Source organism: Emys orbicularis, chromosome 22 (genome assembly GCF_028017835.1).
Source record: "Emys orbicularis isolate rEmyOrb1 chromosome 22, rEmyOrb1.hap1, whole genome shotgun sequence".
Lineage (NCBI taxonomy): Eukaryota > Metazoa > Chordata > Testudines > Emydidae > Emys > Emys orbicularis.
The window spans coordinates 2,541,571-2,555,616 of NC_088704.1; the positions used below are offsets into that span (position 1 = coordinate 2,541,571).

A 14,046-nucleotide genomic window follows, 5' to 3' on the forward strand; every position below is an offset into this window, starting at 1 on the left:
GCCCGCCGCTGCCGACACCGCAGCGGGGGCGGTGGCAGGTGGTTTGGCAGCGGCGGTTGAGGAAGAGGCCAAGGGGACAGGCGGGGGAGGGACGGCGGAGTCTACTTGGGGGGGGCTCACCCGCCGTCTTCCCCTCCATAATGAGCAGGGAGGGAGGGGAAAACACACCGGAGAAAAAAGGGGGGCGGCTGAAGGGAAAGCAGGTCAACCACTCCTCCCCGCTAGGCTGCAGGCAGGGGAGGAGGGCGCCGAAACGGGGGGAGATGGGGGGGTATCAAGGGCTTGGGGAGGGGGACAGTCACCGACACCGGCTCCTCTAGTTGCACTAGGGGAGGGAAGGTCACACTAACAGCAGGGGGTGCAGTGATTAACCAAAATGTGATGGGGGGCACAAGCGCAAGGGAGGGGGCATGGGCACACGAGGGGGATGTCAATCAGGGCAAGGGGGGGCGCAAAGGAAAGGGAGCAACTAGGCTGGGAATGGGGCAGAGGAACCAAGGGGCTAACCGCAGGGCTGGGGTGGGTCAACCGAACCAAACTGCAGAGGGAAAAGGGCGGGGCAGGCAAACAAACTGAAGCTGGGGAGGGGCAAAAGGCTACAGAGGGCAAATGGGGCAGGCAGCAAGGGGCAAAGCTGGGAGGCCTATTGCGGAGGGGAAGGGGTCAGTCCAGGGGGGGTAGGTGCGCCCACGAGCGCTTGTGGAAAGTCAATGTGCGGCTGCCTGCCGCTGCAGGCCCAAATGATGTCAATAGGGCGTGGCAGGCCAGGAGAGCAGCAGAGTCCCAGAGGCAGGAGGGGAGGCAGATGGTAAATGGGCTGTTGGGGTGGTGGAGGGGGCAACGGTGGTGGTGGGGGCTTGGGGGGGGACACAGCTGGACCAGGGGGCAGGCTCCACACCACACCCCCTGCGTCCCCACAAACACAGTCTAGACCCCCACCACTAGAGCACAGTTCAAAAATTACTCAGTCCTGAATGGCCCCCTCCACAGTGGTCTCCAGAGTCCTGTGCGCTCCCCCAGCAGCCAATGGTCTATATAGTCCTCTTCCTCCACCTCCAGGCTCCAGCAGCTCCCCAGGACACACACAACAGCAGCAGCAGCTCCAGCAACCCTGGCAGCCAGGCAGAAAGGACCCCCCACAGGTGGTAGTGGTGATGGTGAAGGTGGGGTCCTGGATTCTCCCTCCAGAGATGGTGGGGAGGGGGGGGGCTGGCTGGCAAAAGCCCCCCCACCCCTTGCTCAGCAGCAGTGGTAGCAGCAGTAGTCCAGGGAAGGAGCTCTAGCCAGCAGCAGCAGCCCAGGGAGTAAGGGAGAAGGAGCTCCAGCCAGCAGGGTAGGGGGAGAGGAAGAGAAGGGAGAGCTCTAGCCAACAGGGCAGCCACAGAGGACACTGAGCATGCTCTGTAGCGGGGTGAATACCCGCTCCTGCCCTGAGGGGTTGGAAAAGCCCTGGGAGAAGGCTGGGGCAGGGAAGCAGCTACTGGGCTGATTGGGGAAGTAGCTGCAGCTGGGCCACGCCCCAATCAGAGCCCAGCTGGCTGTATAAGAAGGCTGGGAGCCAAGAGCCCATAGAGTCTCTCTCTGCCTCTAGAGAGAGAGATGGGCCTGGCTGCAGGGAGCTAAGACAGAGTACCTGGGTGGAGCAGGGCTGGGGAGCTCCAGCCTGGATAGCCCCAGGTTGCGGCCTAGGAGAAGGCTAAGAGGTACTGGGGGTTGCAGAGGGCAGCCCAGGGCTAGGCCAAGGCAGCAGGTCCAAACCCAACCTTGCCGATGATGAGTGGCCTATACTGCAGTCTGCCCCAGAGAGTGGGGGCTAGTTGGTGACTGGCAGTGGCCTTATCCTGAGGTGAGGTGGGGTTAGTGGGTGGGGGTTCCCCTGGGAGGGGAGACCTAGCATGTGTGTGGGTATTGCCAGGGGGCAGCACCCAGGGCAAGGGGCACCGGAGTCCTGGGAGGGACATGGGGGCCAGAGAAGAGGACAAGGTGGATCACTGGCTTGGAGAGGGCGCTCCAGAGGCTGGTGAGCTAATTCCCTGGATGACCAGCAGGAGGTGCTGCAGGGGTGAGTCCGGACCTCTTACACTGCTCCATGATTTTTCTGGGGACAGAGGTGAGGCTGTAGTCTGTAGTTCCCTGGGTTCTCCTTCTTCCCTTTTTAAAAGATGGGCACTATATTTGCCTTCAGGGCCGTCCTGAGGATTTATGGAGCCCTATGCAGTATTATTAAACTGGTGCCCTGTGCCTGATGGCAGCCCGGGCTCACATGTGTATTTTAGATAAGGGTGGTCTTTTGAAGGATTTATTTAAAAAACTATATGTCTGGAGATCCAAGCATTTAAGGCTAAAGATGAATACTCAGATTGCGCATCTAAAAATCTATGCAAGGATTTTTTAGAGATGTGATTTTTATAACCTATCCTGGAAAACGATCCCTCACTCTCTCAGACCTTGGGAGACAGGCCAGTCCTTGCTTACAGACATCCCCCCCCCAACCTGAAGCAAATACTCACCAGCAACTACACACCACACCACAGAAACATTAACGCAGGAACCAATCCCTGTAGCAAACCCTGTTGCCTACTCTGTCCCCATATCTACTCTAGCGACACATCAGAGGACCCAACCACATCAGCCACACCATCAGGGACTCATTCACCTGCACATCTACTAATGTGATATGTGCCAGCAATGCCCCTCTGCCATGTACATTGACCAAACCGGACAGTCTCTACGTAAAAGAATACACAAATCAGACATCAGGAATGGTAACATACAAAAGCCAGTAGGAGAACACTTCAATCTTCCTAGACATTCTATAACAGATGTAAAAGTAGCCATACTTGAACAAAAAAACTTCAAAAACAGACTTCAAAGAGAAACAGCAGAACTAAAATTCATTTGCAAATTTAACACCATTAATCTGGGCTTGAATAGGGACTGGGAGTGGCTGGCTCATTACAGAAGCAGCTTTGCCTCTCTTAGAATTGACACCTCCTCATCTATTATTGGGAGTGGACTACATCCACTCTGATCGAATTGGCCCTGTCAACACTGGTTCTCCACTTGTGAGGTAACTCCCTTCTCTTCACATGTCAGTATATAATGCCTGCATCTGTAACTTTCACTCTATGCATCTGAAGAAGTGGGTTTTTTACCCACGAAAGCTTATGCCCAAATAAATCTGTTAGTCTTTAAGGTGCCACCGGACTCCTTGTTGTTTTTTAAGGAGAGACTGTTTGTTCAAGCCAGTGCCACTCTCCTCTATTGCTTGCTCTTCTGAGATGGGACATGAAGATGGGAGGGAGATTGATCATTTGATTTGAAAGATTTCTGGGGGGCAAAAGGAGAAAACAACCAGGGAAAAAATAATCCGACTCAAGAGGGGAAACCCACCTCCAAGATGACGTGTCAGATTGAGGGGTCACTTCAGTGGCTTTTCCTCACTGGAGGAAAATCCAGATGGCCCAAGTCTAACCCCCTGCATCCAAACATCCCTGACTTTTGCCATCCATCTAACCTTCAAGCTGCCCTCTTGTCGCATTCTGTTATGGGAGCTGCTTCTGGCAGGGGACTTTTGAGGGTTTTTTATGTGTTGTTTATTAAGGCAGGATATTTCCCCAAGAGCTTAGCACCCAATGTTCAGGGTGGGGAGCCCTTGACAAATCTGGCCATCAGTGTCCTCACAGGGGCAGCTGCTGGGAGCTGAGGCCCAGAGCCTCAATGGGAGTCAGGTGTCTAAATGCCTTTGAAGATCTGGGTTCAAGTGCTCCTAAAAGCCAGGCCTCAGGTGTGTGTGTGTGTGTGTGTGTGTGTGGAGCTCGTGAACATCAGGCCCTGCATGCGTAGTGCAGTTCCATAGACCCCCACGGTGCGGTCTCCTAGGTGATGACGGGGTGTCCATGCTGCCCCTCAAACGCTTCTATCAAACATCTGGCGGTTGGGGTGTGTTTCTTACCAGCGCAGCTGCTGAAAGCAGGAGATTGCAGGAGAATCTCAGCTTATTCAGGCCTCATGGTTGCAGAGGAAAGCTTGAGAATGTGACCTGAGCGCAACCAAAAGGCTCAGAAGTGCAGACCAAACCCAACCCTGGATGTGTCGGTATTTTAAAAACTCTCCTGGTTCCATGCCTGTGCTTGGCAATCCTGGGTTCTGTGGGAGAAGTCAATGGGGCCTTTGTCAGGGATTTCTGTAGGGCCGGAGTTCATCCTCTGTGTTCTCAGTGTGTGGGTGGGTGGGACAGCAGGGTGCCTATAGGAATGCAATGCGTGGCTGCTTTGCTTGTTATGACGTGTGTTGAGTGTGTGATGCCCCAGAGCTTGCACCTTTGTATTTTGAACTATTTCAGCTCCATTGTGTACCAACTAAAGCCAGCGTGTGGGGCATCGCGCTGCAGTTTATGCTAGCGTTAGAGTGTATTGCAGACGTAGCCTTTGAGTAGGGAATGGGGTTTTATAATCTAGTAACTCATTATTTTGACCTTGGCATATTAACTCTGCAAATGCAAGGGGGCAAAGTTCAGGTTGAGAGTGAAGTATATAAATGGGGTGTGGTCACAGTGAGAGCTGGACTGCCTGGAGGTGCGGTGGGGTGGGGGCAGGGAGTGACTGTTCATTGCCACACTTAACATTTGTTTTTAAATGTGTAACATTGTCGTAAGTGGGGCGTGAGCTGTGGATAAAACATGCCTTCAGCATTAACTCCTCTCGTAACCAAGTTCTTGGTTTAGGAATTTCCTTGTTTGTGTAACGGACATTGTCCAGCTGATGATAAAGCCAGCCAGCTCTGCGCTGTCAGATATCACGAGCCCTCCAAAGAAGGACTCTCCACCTGCAAACGTTAGTGACCCACTCTATGGGTGGGCTGTGGCAAATGGAAGGGAGGGAAGCTCTTTAAGCCCTCAATGGTTTCAAAGACTTCTGGTTTTCAAACCTGGATAAAAGCCCCTGTCTTTCCATGCCCCATCTCCTTTCTGTCCCACCACTGGGTCTTGTACCAACACATTTGGAACAGTATTTTTTTTTTTCATCACAAATTGGCCTGTTCTCAATAATGAAAATTTTGTGACTTTTTTGTGTTTTGATTTTGAAATGTTTCTATTAAAAACTGAAAAATTATCAGGCCTTTTGGTTATTTTCCTTCCCTTCCTCTTTTTCAGGGGGAGGGATAGCTCAGTGGTTTGAGCATTGGCCTCCTAAACCCAGGGTTGTGAGTTCAATCCTTGAGGGGGCCACTTAGGGATCTGGGGCAAAATCAGTACTTGGTCCTGCTAGTGAAGGCAGGGGGCTGGACTCGATGACCTTTCAAGGTCCCTTCCAGTTCTAGGAGATAGGATATCTCCATTAATTTATTTATTTATAATTTATTTATTTAAAACAATAAAACCCTTGGTATTAAAACTCTCCCAACTTTTGAAAATGTTCTTGTTTTTTTTCCTGCCAGCTCTGTTCTTGCCCCTTCACTGACCCCCATGCCCTGCCAATCCCCCCTTTAGAGATCATTCTGAAACCACCCCTTCATTTGCTCCCCAGTATTCTCCCCTCCCCCACCCCATTGGTCCCTCCAGATTCTCTGTTCCTGGCTCTTTGCCTTTCCTCTGTACAGCACTGGTAGGAAGGAGCACAGCCTTGAGGCAGCAGAGGATCAGTTTCTATTTAGAATCACTCAAAGTTATTGCAACACATAATTACTACTAATAGGGTGTTTGTGAGCCAAGTCATTTTGAAGATGTGATGAGCTAAAACAAAAACAAAAATTAGGTCACGTTTCCCTGTTGTGACTTGGTGTAAAGATTTAAACACCAAAACTTTGATATTTTTCCCCAAAACTTCCCAGACAAACTCTCTCCTGGGCAGAGAGGTGGCATGTGCCATCAGGGGATCTGGTTTCTTTTGGGGGAAGTTAGGAGTGGAGTTTGGTACATGGTTCTAATGGGAAGCTAGCTTCTGTCTTCGCTCTGGAGTGACTGCCATTGTTCGGTGATAGGCCTAGACAGACTAGGACTATGCACGGAGAACACCCCAAAGATGCCTAGACAAGAGGAAGTGAACAGGACTTACTGCAGCGATACTCTCCACTGGAGAAGTTGCAGTGAGGGTGCTGGCTTCCCATTGGAGTGTCTTCTTCCAAGTGTAGATCTCCAGCAAGTGTGGCTCAGCCTGCCCCAGCTCCAGGGCTCCGAGCAGGAAAGGCGTGTGTCTCAGCGAGGGGACCTGGGTGCCCTGTAATGCTACGAGGCCTGGCCACCTCCTTCTCTTCTCCAGCTGCACAGGTAACCTGGGAGCCCTCTCCCACATGCAGATGCCTTGGTGGGCAGGTTACGGCGTGAAGCGCTGGGCAAAGGTTTAAGAGCAGGCGGTTTTATGATTGCAGATGTGGCGCTTGGGTATCAGGCTCAAGTTCAAGGACTCCATGTGCTATTTAACTCTTTTATTTGTTGTCTCTAGTCTAGGGCAGGGCCTGATCCAGCCCCCACTGAACTCTGGGAAACTTCCATTGGCTTCCAGGAGAGCAGCATCGAGTTTAGTACTTTGTAGCCTCTTGTTGTTTCTTTCCTCTTTCTCTGCAGGCAGGAAATAATTGTAAAGAGGGAGGAAACCCTGGAGAGCTCCCAATGCACTGGCAGCCTTGGGGGCCTGCCAAGTAATCTCTGCACCTGCCTGCAGAGATCGCCTGGGGCTCAGGCAGCCTCTCCACTCTCTTGCCGTAGCTCATGACACACAGAGGAAAGGCAGGGCAGGTAATGTGCTAATAGCCACCAGGAACCAAACTCAAGGGGGGTTGTGACCTGGACTAGCCAGTGACCATCAGACCCATTGAGCTTCACGTAGAGCAGGGATTGAATGCAGCTCTCCAGGGATGGGCAGCTCTTGCCCAAACCCACTTGTCTTCGTCCCTCTGCCCCAGATTCTGTGTCTCCAGAATTTACTGATCCAGCGTAGAACAGGCCTGGCCCAGTAGGGCCCCGATGGGAGCTGTAGTTACTACGGGTGATACATGCAATACACAGACCACATGGTTCTTGACTTGTCTGCTCTCATCTCTAAGAATCTCTGTTCTCCCTGCCTTATAATTATGGTGCCAGATTTATCCCTGGAACAATTTGACTGACTTAACAGAATTACACCAGCTATGAATTTGGCTCAGTAACTCTATTTTTTAGGTGTAAACCTGGAAAAAAAAACAACTTGTGTAAATAAATTCCCACATGGCCAGACACCAGCTTTCTGGGGCATTTTGCCTGTTTCCTTGAGTTCTCTGGCTGTGTGATGTAACAATAACTCAGCAGACAAACTCACTGTCTCACTGCATGGACTCCCCATCAAGCTACACCTGTCTCCCTCGTGCACCTGGGATTTTCTGCTGGGCTCCAGGAGGTGAGATCTGCTGCTAAAGTCTTCTCAGGTATGTCGCTTTCAGAACTGGTCTACATCCTCAGTTACCTGGATTTCTTGGGGGGGGGAGGAAGGACCTGAATTTCATCCATAGCTCTTGGCTCCAAAGGGGTTATTATTTCTTTGGTGTGTGGTTGTGCACAGGCACCCAGCCATGGACCCATTGCACTTGTGCTGTGCAAACACAGAACAACAAGATGGCCCCTCCCCCAGCGAGCTGACCAACCCCCCCACTGGTTCTATTTCCCCAGGGGAAATGTGGCCAGAGTGTTTGAGCTGGGAAGCCAGAACTCCCAAACTCTTCACAGCTAGTGCCCGAAGGGCCGGCTTCACACCCATCCGTAGGCATGGCAGCACTCAGCCTTTCCGGTGCCTAGAAAATTGCTGGGACTTACAAAGCCGGAGTTAAGTGCCCAGGCGCCCTGTGCCGTGAATGGGGAGAGACTGATGCCTCTGAGTGGGACTCACAACAGCACGGTAGGCAGGGCCTGACCTAAGCAGGAGGTGCCAAGCTGAGGGGTCTGTGCTAACTGCTAAGTCCTGTTCCCTTCCTGGAGCTACGCACCTTAAAGTCCAGGCTGCAGGAAGGCACCGACTGCCTCAGCTGAACCCTCTCTCGGCGTTAGGCAGGGGGAAGGGGAGCTCCCTCTGCCTATAGCTCTTAGCCCCGTGGTTAGGGCACACGCCTGGGGCACGGGAAGCCCCTGTTCAAGTTCCCCCTCCAGCCGAGGAGGGGAGAAGATTTGAACGGGGAGCTGCCAGCTGTCAGGAGGGTGCTCTAACCACTGGGCTGCACGTACTCTGCTGGGGCACTCCCTCAGTCCCTCCTGGTAAGCTGGTCCCCTGTAGATAAATAATGGAAGAGGGACTGGAGCAGAGGACTGGATCCAGGGCCTCCCAGCGGAGTGCTTCAGCCACCTGGCTGCAGAGCCATTCTCCTGCTTGCGTGCGCGTGCTCTCGCTCGCTCGTTCTGTCATTATTTATCCACAGGGGAACGGCTTCAGCAGGAAGGACTGGGGGAGCCCCTCAGCCGAATATCTCTTAGCTCGATGCCTGAGGTGGCAGATCCCTGTTCAGATTGCTTCTCCCCCCCAGGTGGCAGGGATTGGAGCTGGGGTCTGCCACGTCCCTGAGGAATACCCTAACCGTTGGGATAAACGTCGTGTAGGAGGCCCTCCCCAGCCATTGGGTGAGCTCACCAAAGGAGTCCAATCCAGTAGGTGCCGTCTGAGCGCGCTTACCCTGCAGGCGAGGTAGGGGGAGGAATGTCCATGCATCGCTCTGGGGCTCAGCTGTCTGTGGGACTGGGGCACGTGCCCAGAGGCAGAAACACAGGTGCCTAGAGAGCTCCTATTGCGAACATTTAGGCTCTGAGTGATTTTTAGGCACCTACAGGATTCCAGTGAAGCTGGGCAGGGGTAGTGTGAATCCCCAGGGGGCCTGATTCTGGGATTTAGGGAACGTCTACACTGCGATAAAATCCCTGCAGCGCTCAGTCTCAGAGCTGGCTCGGGCTGCGGGGCTAGAATATTGCAGTGTAGACATTCGGGCTGGGACTGGAGCCTGGGCTCTGAGATCCTCCCCCCTCGCGGGGCCTCAGAACCTGGGTTCCAGCCAGAGCCTGAACGTCTACATGGCGATTTTATAGGAAGCCTGAGTCAGCTGAACCAGGCCAGCTGCAGCCATGCCGCAGGTCTTGTATTGCAGTGTAGACGTACTCTTAGGCGCCGTAGTCCTTTTGTGAATCTAGCCCAGGGTGGGAAAACTCTTTGGCCCGAGAGCCACATCTGGGTATGGAAATTGTATGGCGGGCCATGAATGCTCACAAAATTGGGGGTTGGGGTGTGGGCTCTGGCTGGGGGTGTGGGCTCTGGGGTGGGGCCAGAAATGAGGAGTGCAGGAGGGGGCTCTGGGCTGGGGCAGGGGGTTGGGGTGAGGGCTCCAGCTGGGGTGTGGGCTCTGGGGTGGGGCTGGGGATGAGGGGTTGGGGGTGCAGGAGGGTGCTCCGGGCTGGGACTGAGGGGTTTGGAGGGTGGGAGGGGGATCAGGGCTGAGGCAGGGGGTTGGGGCGTGGGAGGGGGTCAGGGGTGCAGGCTCTGGGTGGCACTTACCTCAAGCAGCTCCCAGAAGCAGCAGCATGTCCCCCCTCTGGCTCCTACATGGAGGCTCACAGCCAGGCAGCTCTGCACCGCTGCCCTGTCTGCAGGCGCTTGGAGCGGGGGCAGCGTGCGAAGCCCCCTGACTGCCCCTACATGTAGGAGCCGGAGGGGGGGCATGCTGCTGCTTCCGGGAGCCGCGCAGAGTGGGGCAAACCCCTGACCCTGCTCCATGGTGGGAGCTCGAGGGCTGGATTAAAACGTCTTGAGGGCTGGATGCAGCCCCCGGGCCGTAGTTTGCCCACCCCTGATCCAGCCTGAAGTTCCTTTCCTAAGAGTTAATGCATAGGATGGTTTTGAACTAAACTGATCTTTCATATCGGACACCTACCAATGAAGCAATTCCTCTTAAGTGTGCACTGAAATGATTAACCTTGAACAAATTTTCAGTAAAAGAGGCCTCAGGTTCCTCTTGAGAAACAGCAAGGCAACATAACAATTTCCTGACGAACAAAGCATGTATTTTATTGAGCTTTCTTCCAAAAAGAAAATGGTTTCAACAAGGACTGTAAGTACAACTTGTGAGAAATGATTTATCTTAAAGAAGGCTGGGTTGCAATCTGAAATGAACTGGGGTTGGTTTTATTGATAAAAATATTATTGACTGCATATCTCCTGTGAGTTTGGAGAAATTACTCTGAATCCGTTTACAATGGAATGATTTATCTTCATGGAGCTTGCAATGAAATGAGTTTAGTGGGAATAAATGTCAAACTAGATATTGCCAAACGAATGTGGCAATGAGAAGAATAAGCATCAGCAATTCCTGACCAACAACATATTTCTTTTTTTCAGAAAGACTGCAGTACTCTGTGCCTTTGGGTTGCCAGCATGATTTATGTCACCTGGCTGAGAGAACAGAGCTTCAGATGTACAATTGTCCTTGCTTCTCACAGACAAAGTAAAAACACAGTTTGACCTTGACACTTTGGTTGTCATCACTACTTACCTAGAAAATGAATCTGTTTGTTCACCATGAGCTATGTGCTTGTAGTGATGTCATGATCATAGTATTTAAAAAAACAATTCCTAGACTAAGCCTTTGTTAGCTTTCACGTTAGATTGCTAAGTTATCCTACCTTGCTTTTAATAGCAAATGGGTTTTATGAACAGTAAAGGCAAAAGCCCCATGTAAGTCAGGCAAAGCAGCCACTTCGCCCTCTCGTATAGTACAGTTTTTCCCCTGCTTCTATTTACACCCAGTCTTCTTTTTGGATGTTCTGCTCCTACCAAAACCAGCCAAAACTAAAACCAGACCGCGGGTGTTGGTTTTGGGGAGGGCTAGCTAAGCTGAGCCATAGAGCCTGGGGAGAAAAGTCACGTGGGGAGCACAAGACTTCATCAAATGGTCAAGAACTGTGAGACTTCTCATCAGAAAGCAATGGCAACAGACCGGGCCCCACTCTGGGGGCAGGGGGAGGAGAGACAATATTGTGTTATGCAGCAACCTCCCTGCCATGGATGGGTGGGGCTCGTTACAGGAATAAGTGGGTTAATTCCCTGGCCTGTGTTAAGCAGATGGTCAGACTAGATGAGTTAATGGTCCCTTCTGGCCTTAAGTGCTCTGACTCAGGAATGTACATTAATGACAAATGGGCCCAGGGGATGAACCCCAAGTCCCCAGCAGCCCTCTCCCTGGCAGATCTTACCTGCCTTGGGGAGTGAGTACTTGACGGGTCTGACTCTGTTATACCTTGCCCAGACTTGTGTAGCTTGTCATGCCAATTAGGTCTGGTTGAGTTGAACGGGGAAAACCCCAAGGTTTTGCTGACATGTCTGTTGGGAAGGTTCCTTGGGTACGGGATGGGATTTCTGGTCAAAATGAGAGAGAGAGAGAGAGAGCGCGCGAGCCAGGGCCGCCCAGAGGATTCAGGGGGCCTGGGGTCTTCAGCGGCGGGGGGGCCCCCACCGCCGAATTGCCGCCGAAGACCCGGCACTTCGGCGGCGGGTCCCGGGGCGGAAGGACCCCCCGCCGCGGGTCTTCAGGGCACTTCAGTGGCGGGTCCTGGAGCGGAAGGACCCCCCGCTGCCAAATTACAGCGGAAGACCCTGAGCGAGTGAAGGACCCCGCTCCAGGGGCCCCGAAAAACTCACATGGAGGGGTCCCTGCGGGGCCCGGGGCCTGGGGCAAATTGCCCCACTTGCCTCCCCCCTCTGGGCAGCCCTGGAGAGAGCGCCAGGTTCAAGTCCCTTCTCTACCTGCTTCAAAGCTGGGACCTGAACCTCAGTTTCCCACAACTGCTGCGGGATTGGCTGTTCTGGGCAGGGGCTCTTTCTCCCAGGTGTTTTAAAGAAACGCTTTGGAAGGTCTCACTTTTGTTCCGATGGGGAACAAAAATAAAGTTTGGAACCTCAACATTTGTTTGCAAACTGGAAACTTTTGTTTTCCAGCCAGCATGGCAGAGTGATGCGTTGTCTTGCTATGGGACCCCGAGGGCCATTTTACTAGGACCGAAGCATTGATGTCCCCAGTTAATGCCGCTCACGAATACAGATCTCCATTAGCGTAGTCGTTTTTCAGTGTCATTGGTGATCTGTGCTGCATAAACGCCGAGGAACAGGGCACGGCCCAGGGTCCCGTTAGCCAGGTGCTGCAGACACTGAAGTGAAAGCGGTCCCTGCCCCACGTGTAAGAGAAGCGTGTCTGAAACTGAAGTTTCACAAATGGGAGGGGGCAGCAAAGTGGCGTGTGTGCTCTTCCTGTTCGGCTGCCTGGAGCTCTCTGGAGGGCAGCACGGACAGGGAGAGCACAGGCTGCAGGGAGGCTAGGCTTGTCTCTGGAATGAGATGTGAATGGGATCGGCACCGTCTGGCTTCCAGCCAATGGGAGGGTTGAGGAGGCAGCTGGAGCTCCCCAGCTCATGGCAAGATGGTGGGTGGAAGGGGGTGTCTGGAGCACATGGTGGGATCTCAGGCCACTAATGAGAGAGTTTCTGGGGAGCGGGTTGTTTCTGGCTCTAGGCTGGTTTGGTGGGCACAGGCCAGTTGGCGGCAGATAGTGGTGACCTTGTGGCCTGAGAAATGACGATGAGGTGGAGGGGGGCATTGATCTGAAGATGGGTGGGGGACAGAGTAAAGGAGGGTGAGCTCTGGGGAACAAGGTAGCATTGTGCATGGGAGGATATTGCTGGGTTGCCTGTGGTAGCAGGGGCCTGGATTTGAAGAGCTTTGCTGCATTCCCAGGGCTGATGTCCTCTGAAGGGAGCATGTGATTTTTGTGTCTTGTTTATCACTGGGCATGGCGCTGACAGGCCTCCACCCTTTATCTCCTCGCCAGTGATGTGTCCATCTGGCCCCTGGTTCCTCAGGGGGAAACCACCCAGGGGGCCAGACCAAGGGGCCCCATTACTATAGCTGTGCCGAATAGGAGACACTGACCCATACCCATGCATGAGAGCATGTTGGGAAGCCAGGAAAGCCCAGCCCCTTTTCCCCCATGCCCCCAGACCCTGCTCAGCTTTGGCTGGTGAGTCAGGTGCAATAAAGGCCCATCTACGGGGGTGAGGGGGAGGAAGCTGCGTCAGTTGAACTTTAGGTGTGACTTTACGTGGGTTTAACTGCACTGGTGCAACCCCCCATGTGGACACGCTGAATTTGGTTTCAAGCGAGGCTTATTTTGGTTTAGTTTACACATCGATGTAGGAGCAGGCTTAAGCTAAAGGGCGATAAGCTGCTCTCAACTAGAGTGGGTTGGAAAACTTCCCACACCAGGTTCCCTCATGGTCGTCTCAAGGGGTGCCAGGCTTGTCTTAGCGTTACCCCACTCATATGCAGGAGAAGAGTGTCCTGTCCTGGTCGAAAGGCACCATTCAGCCCAGCCCTTGGACTAGGCGGGACACTGTGCTCTAGTATGCAAGTGAAACTGGCAAATCCTGAGCCATGTTTCAAGTCTGAGTCGTCCAAAGAAGTTATAAAAACAGCAAAGGGGGCCACATGGCAATACAACAAAGCACATGAATCAAATGTGAAACCAAGTTAGCTACTACAAGAAATGTGGAATCTGAATCCTTTATCTATGGTTTGTTAGCTTCAAATTAATTCAATTCAATGTGATTACTTTACTTTTCCATTCATTTAATGTATTGTTTGGCTGTGTTTTATTTTAATTATTTAATTTTAATTAATTTTACAGTTATTTATTTTGGAATCAGATTATTTTAGTTTGCTGCAAATGTGATATGAGTAAGGCTACGATTTAGTCACGGGTATTTTTAGTAAAAGTCATGGGCAGTAAACAAAAATTCACGGCCCGGGACCTGTCCATGACTTTTACTATACATCCCTGACTAAAAGTGCGGGGGCAGTGGCTCGAGGGGGTGCCATGGTTGCAGGGGGCGGGCAGCCCAAGGGGTGCTGTGGGTGCTGTGGGGGGGGTGCGGCCTGTGGGGGGGGCGCCACAGGTGCTGGGGGGGGGTGTTAGTGGGGCTGGGGCAGGTTCCCTACCCGGCTCCTGGGAAGCGGCGACTCCACATAGCAGGAAGTGACCAGACAAACCCTG

At 52.8% G+C, this 14,046-nt stretch overlaps 1 protein-coding gene across 1 annotated transcript in view; it reads right to left on the bottom strand.

The window, feature by feature from the left end:
- LOC135893415 (tyrosine-protein kinase STYK1-like) overlaps positions 1-6,108 on the bottom strand; it is a 44,216-nt gene extending 38,108 nt beyond the window's left edge. The window contains exon 1 of the mRNA XM_065421223.1: positions 6,057-6,108. Within this exon, the coding sequence (XP_065277295.1) occupies positions 6,057-6,108 (52 nt within the window). The remainder of the gene's footprint in view (positions 1-6,056) is intronic.
- Between the last annotated feature and the right edge of the window lie 7,938 nt (positions 6,109-14,046).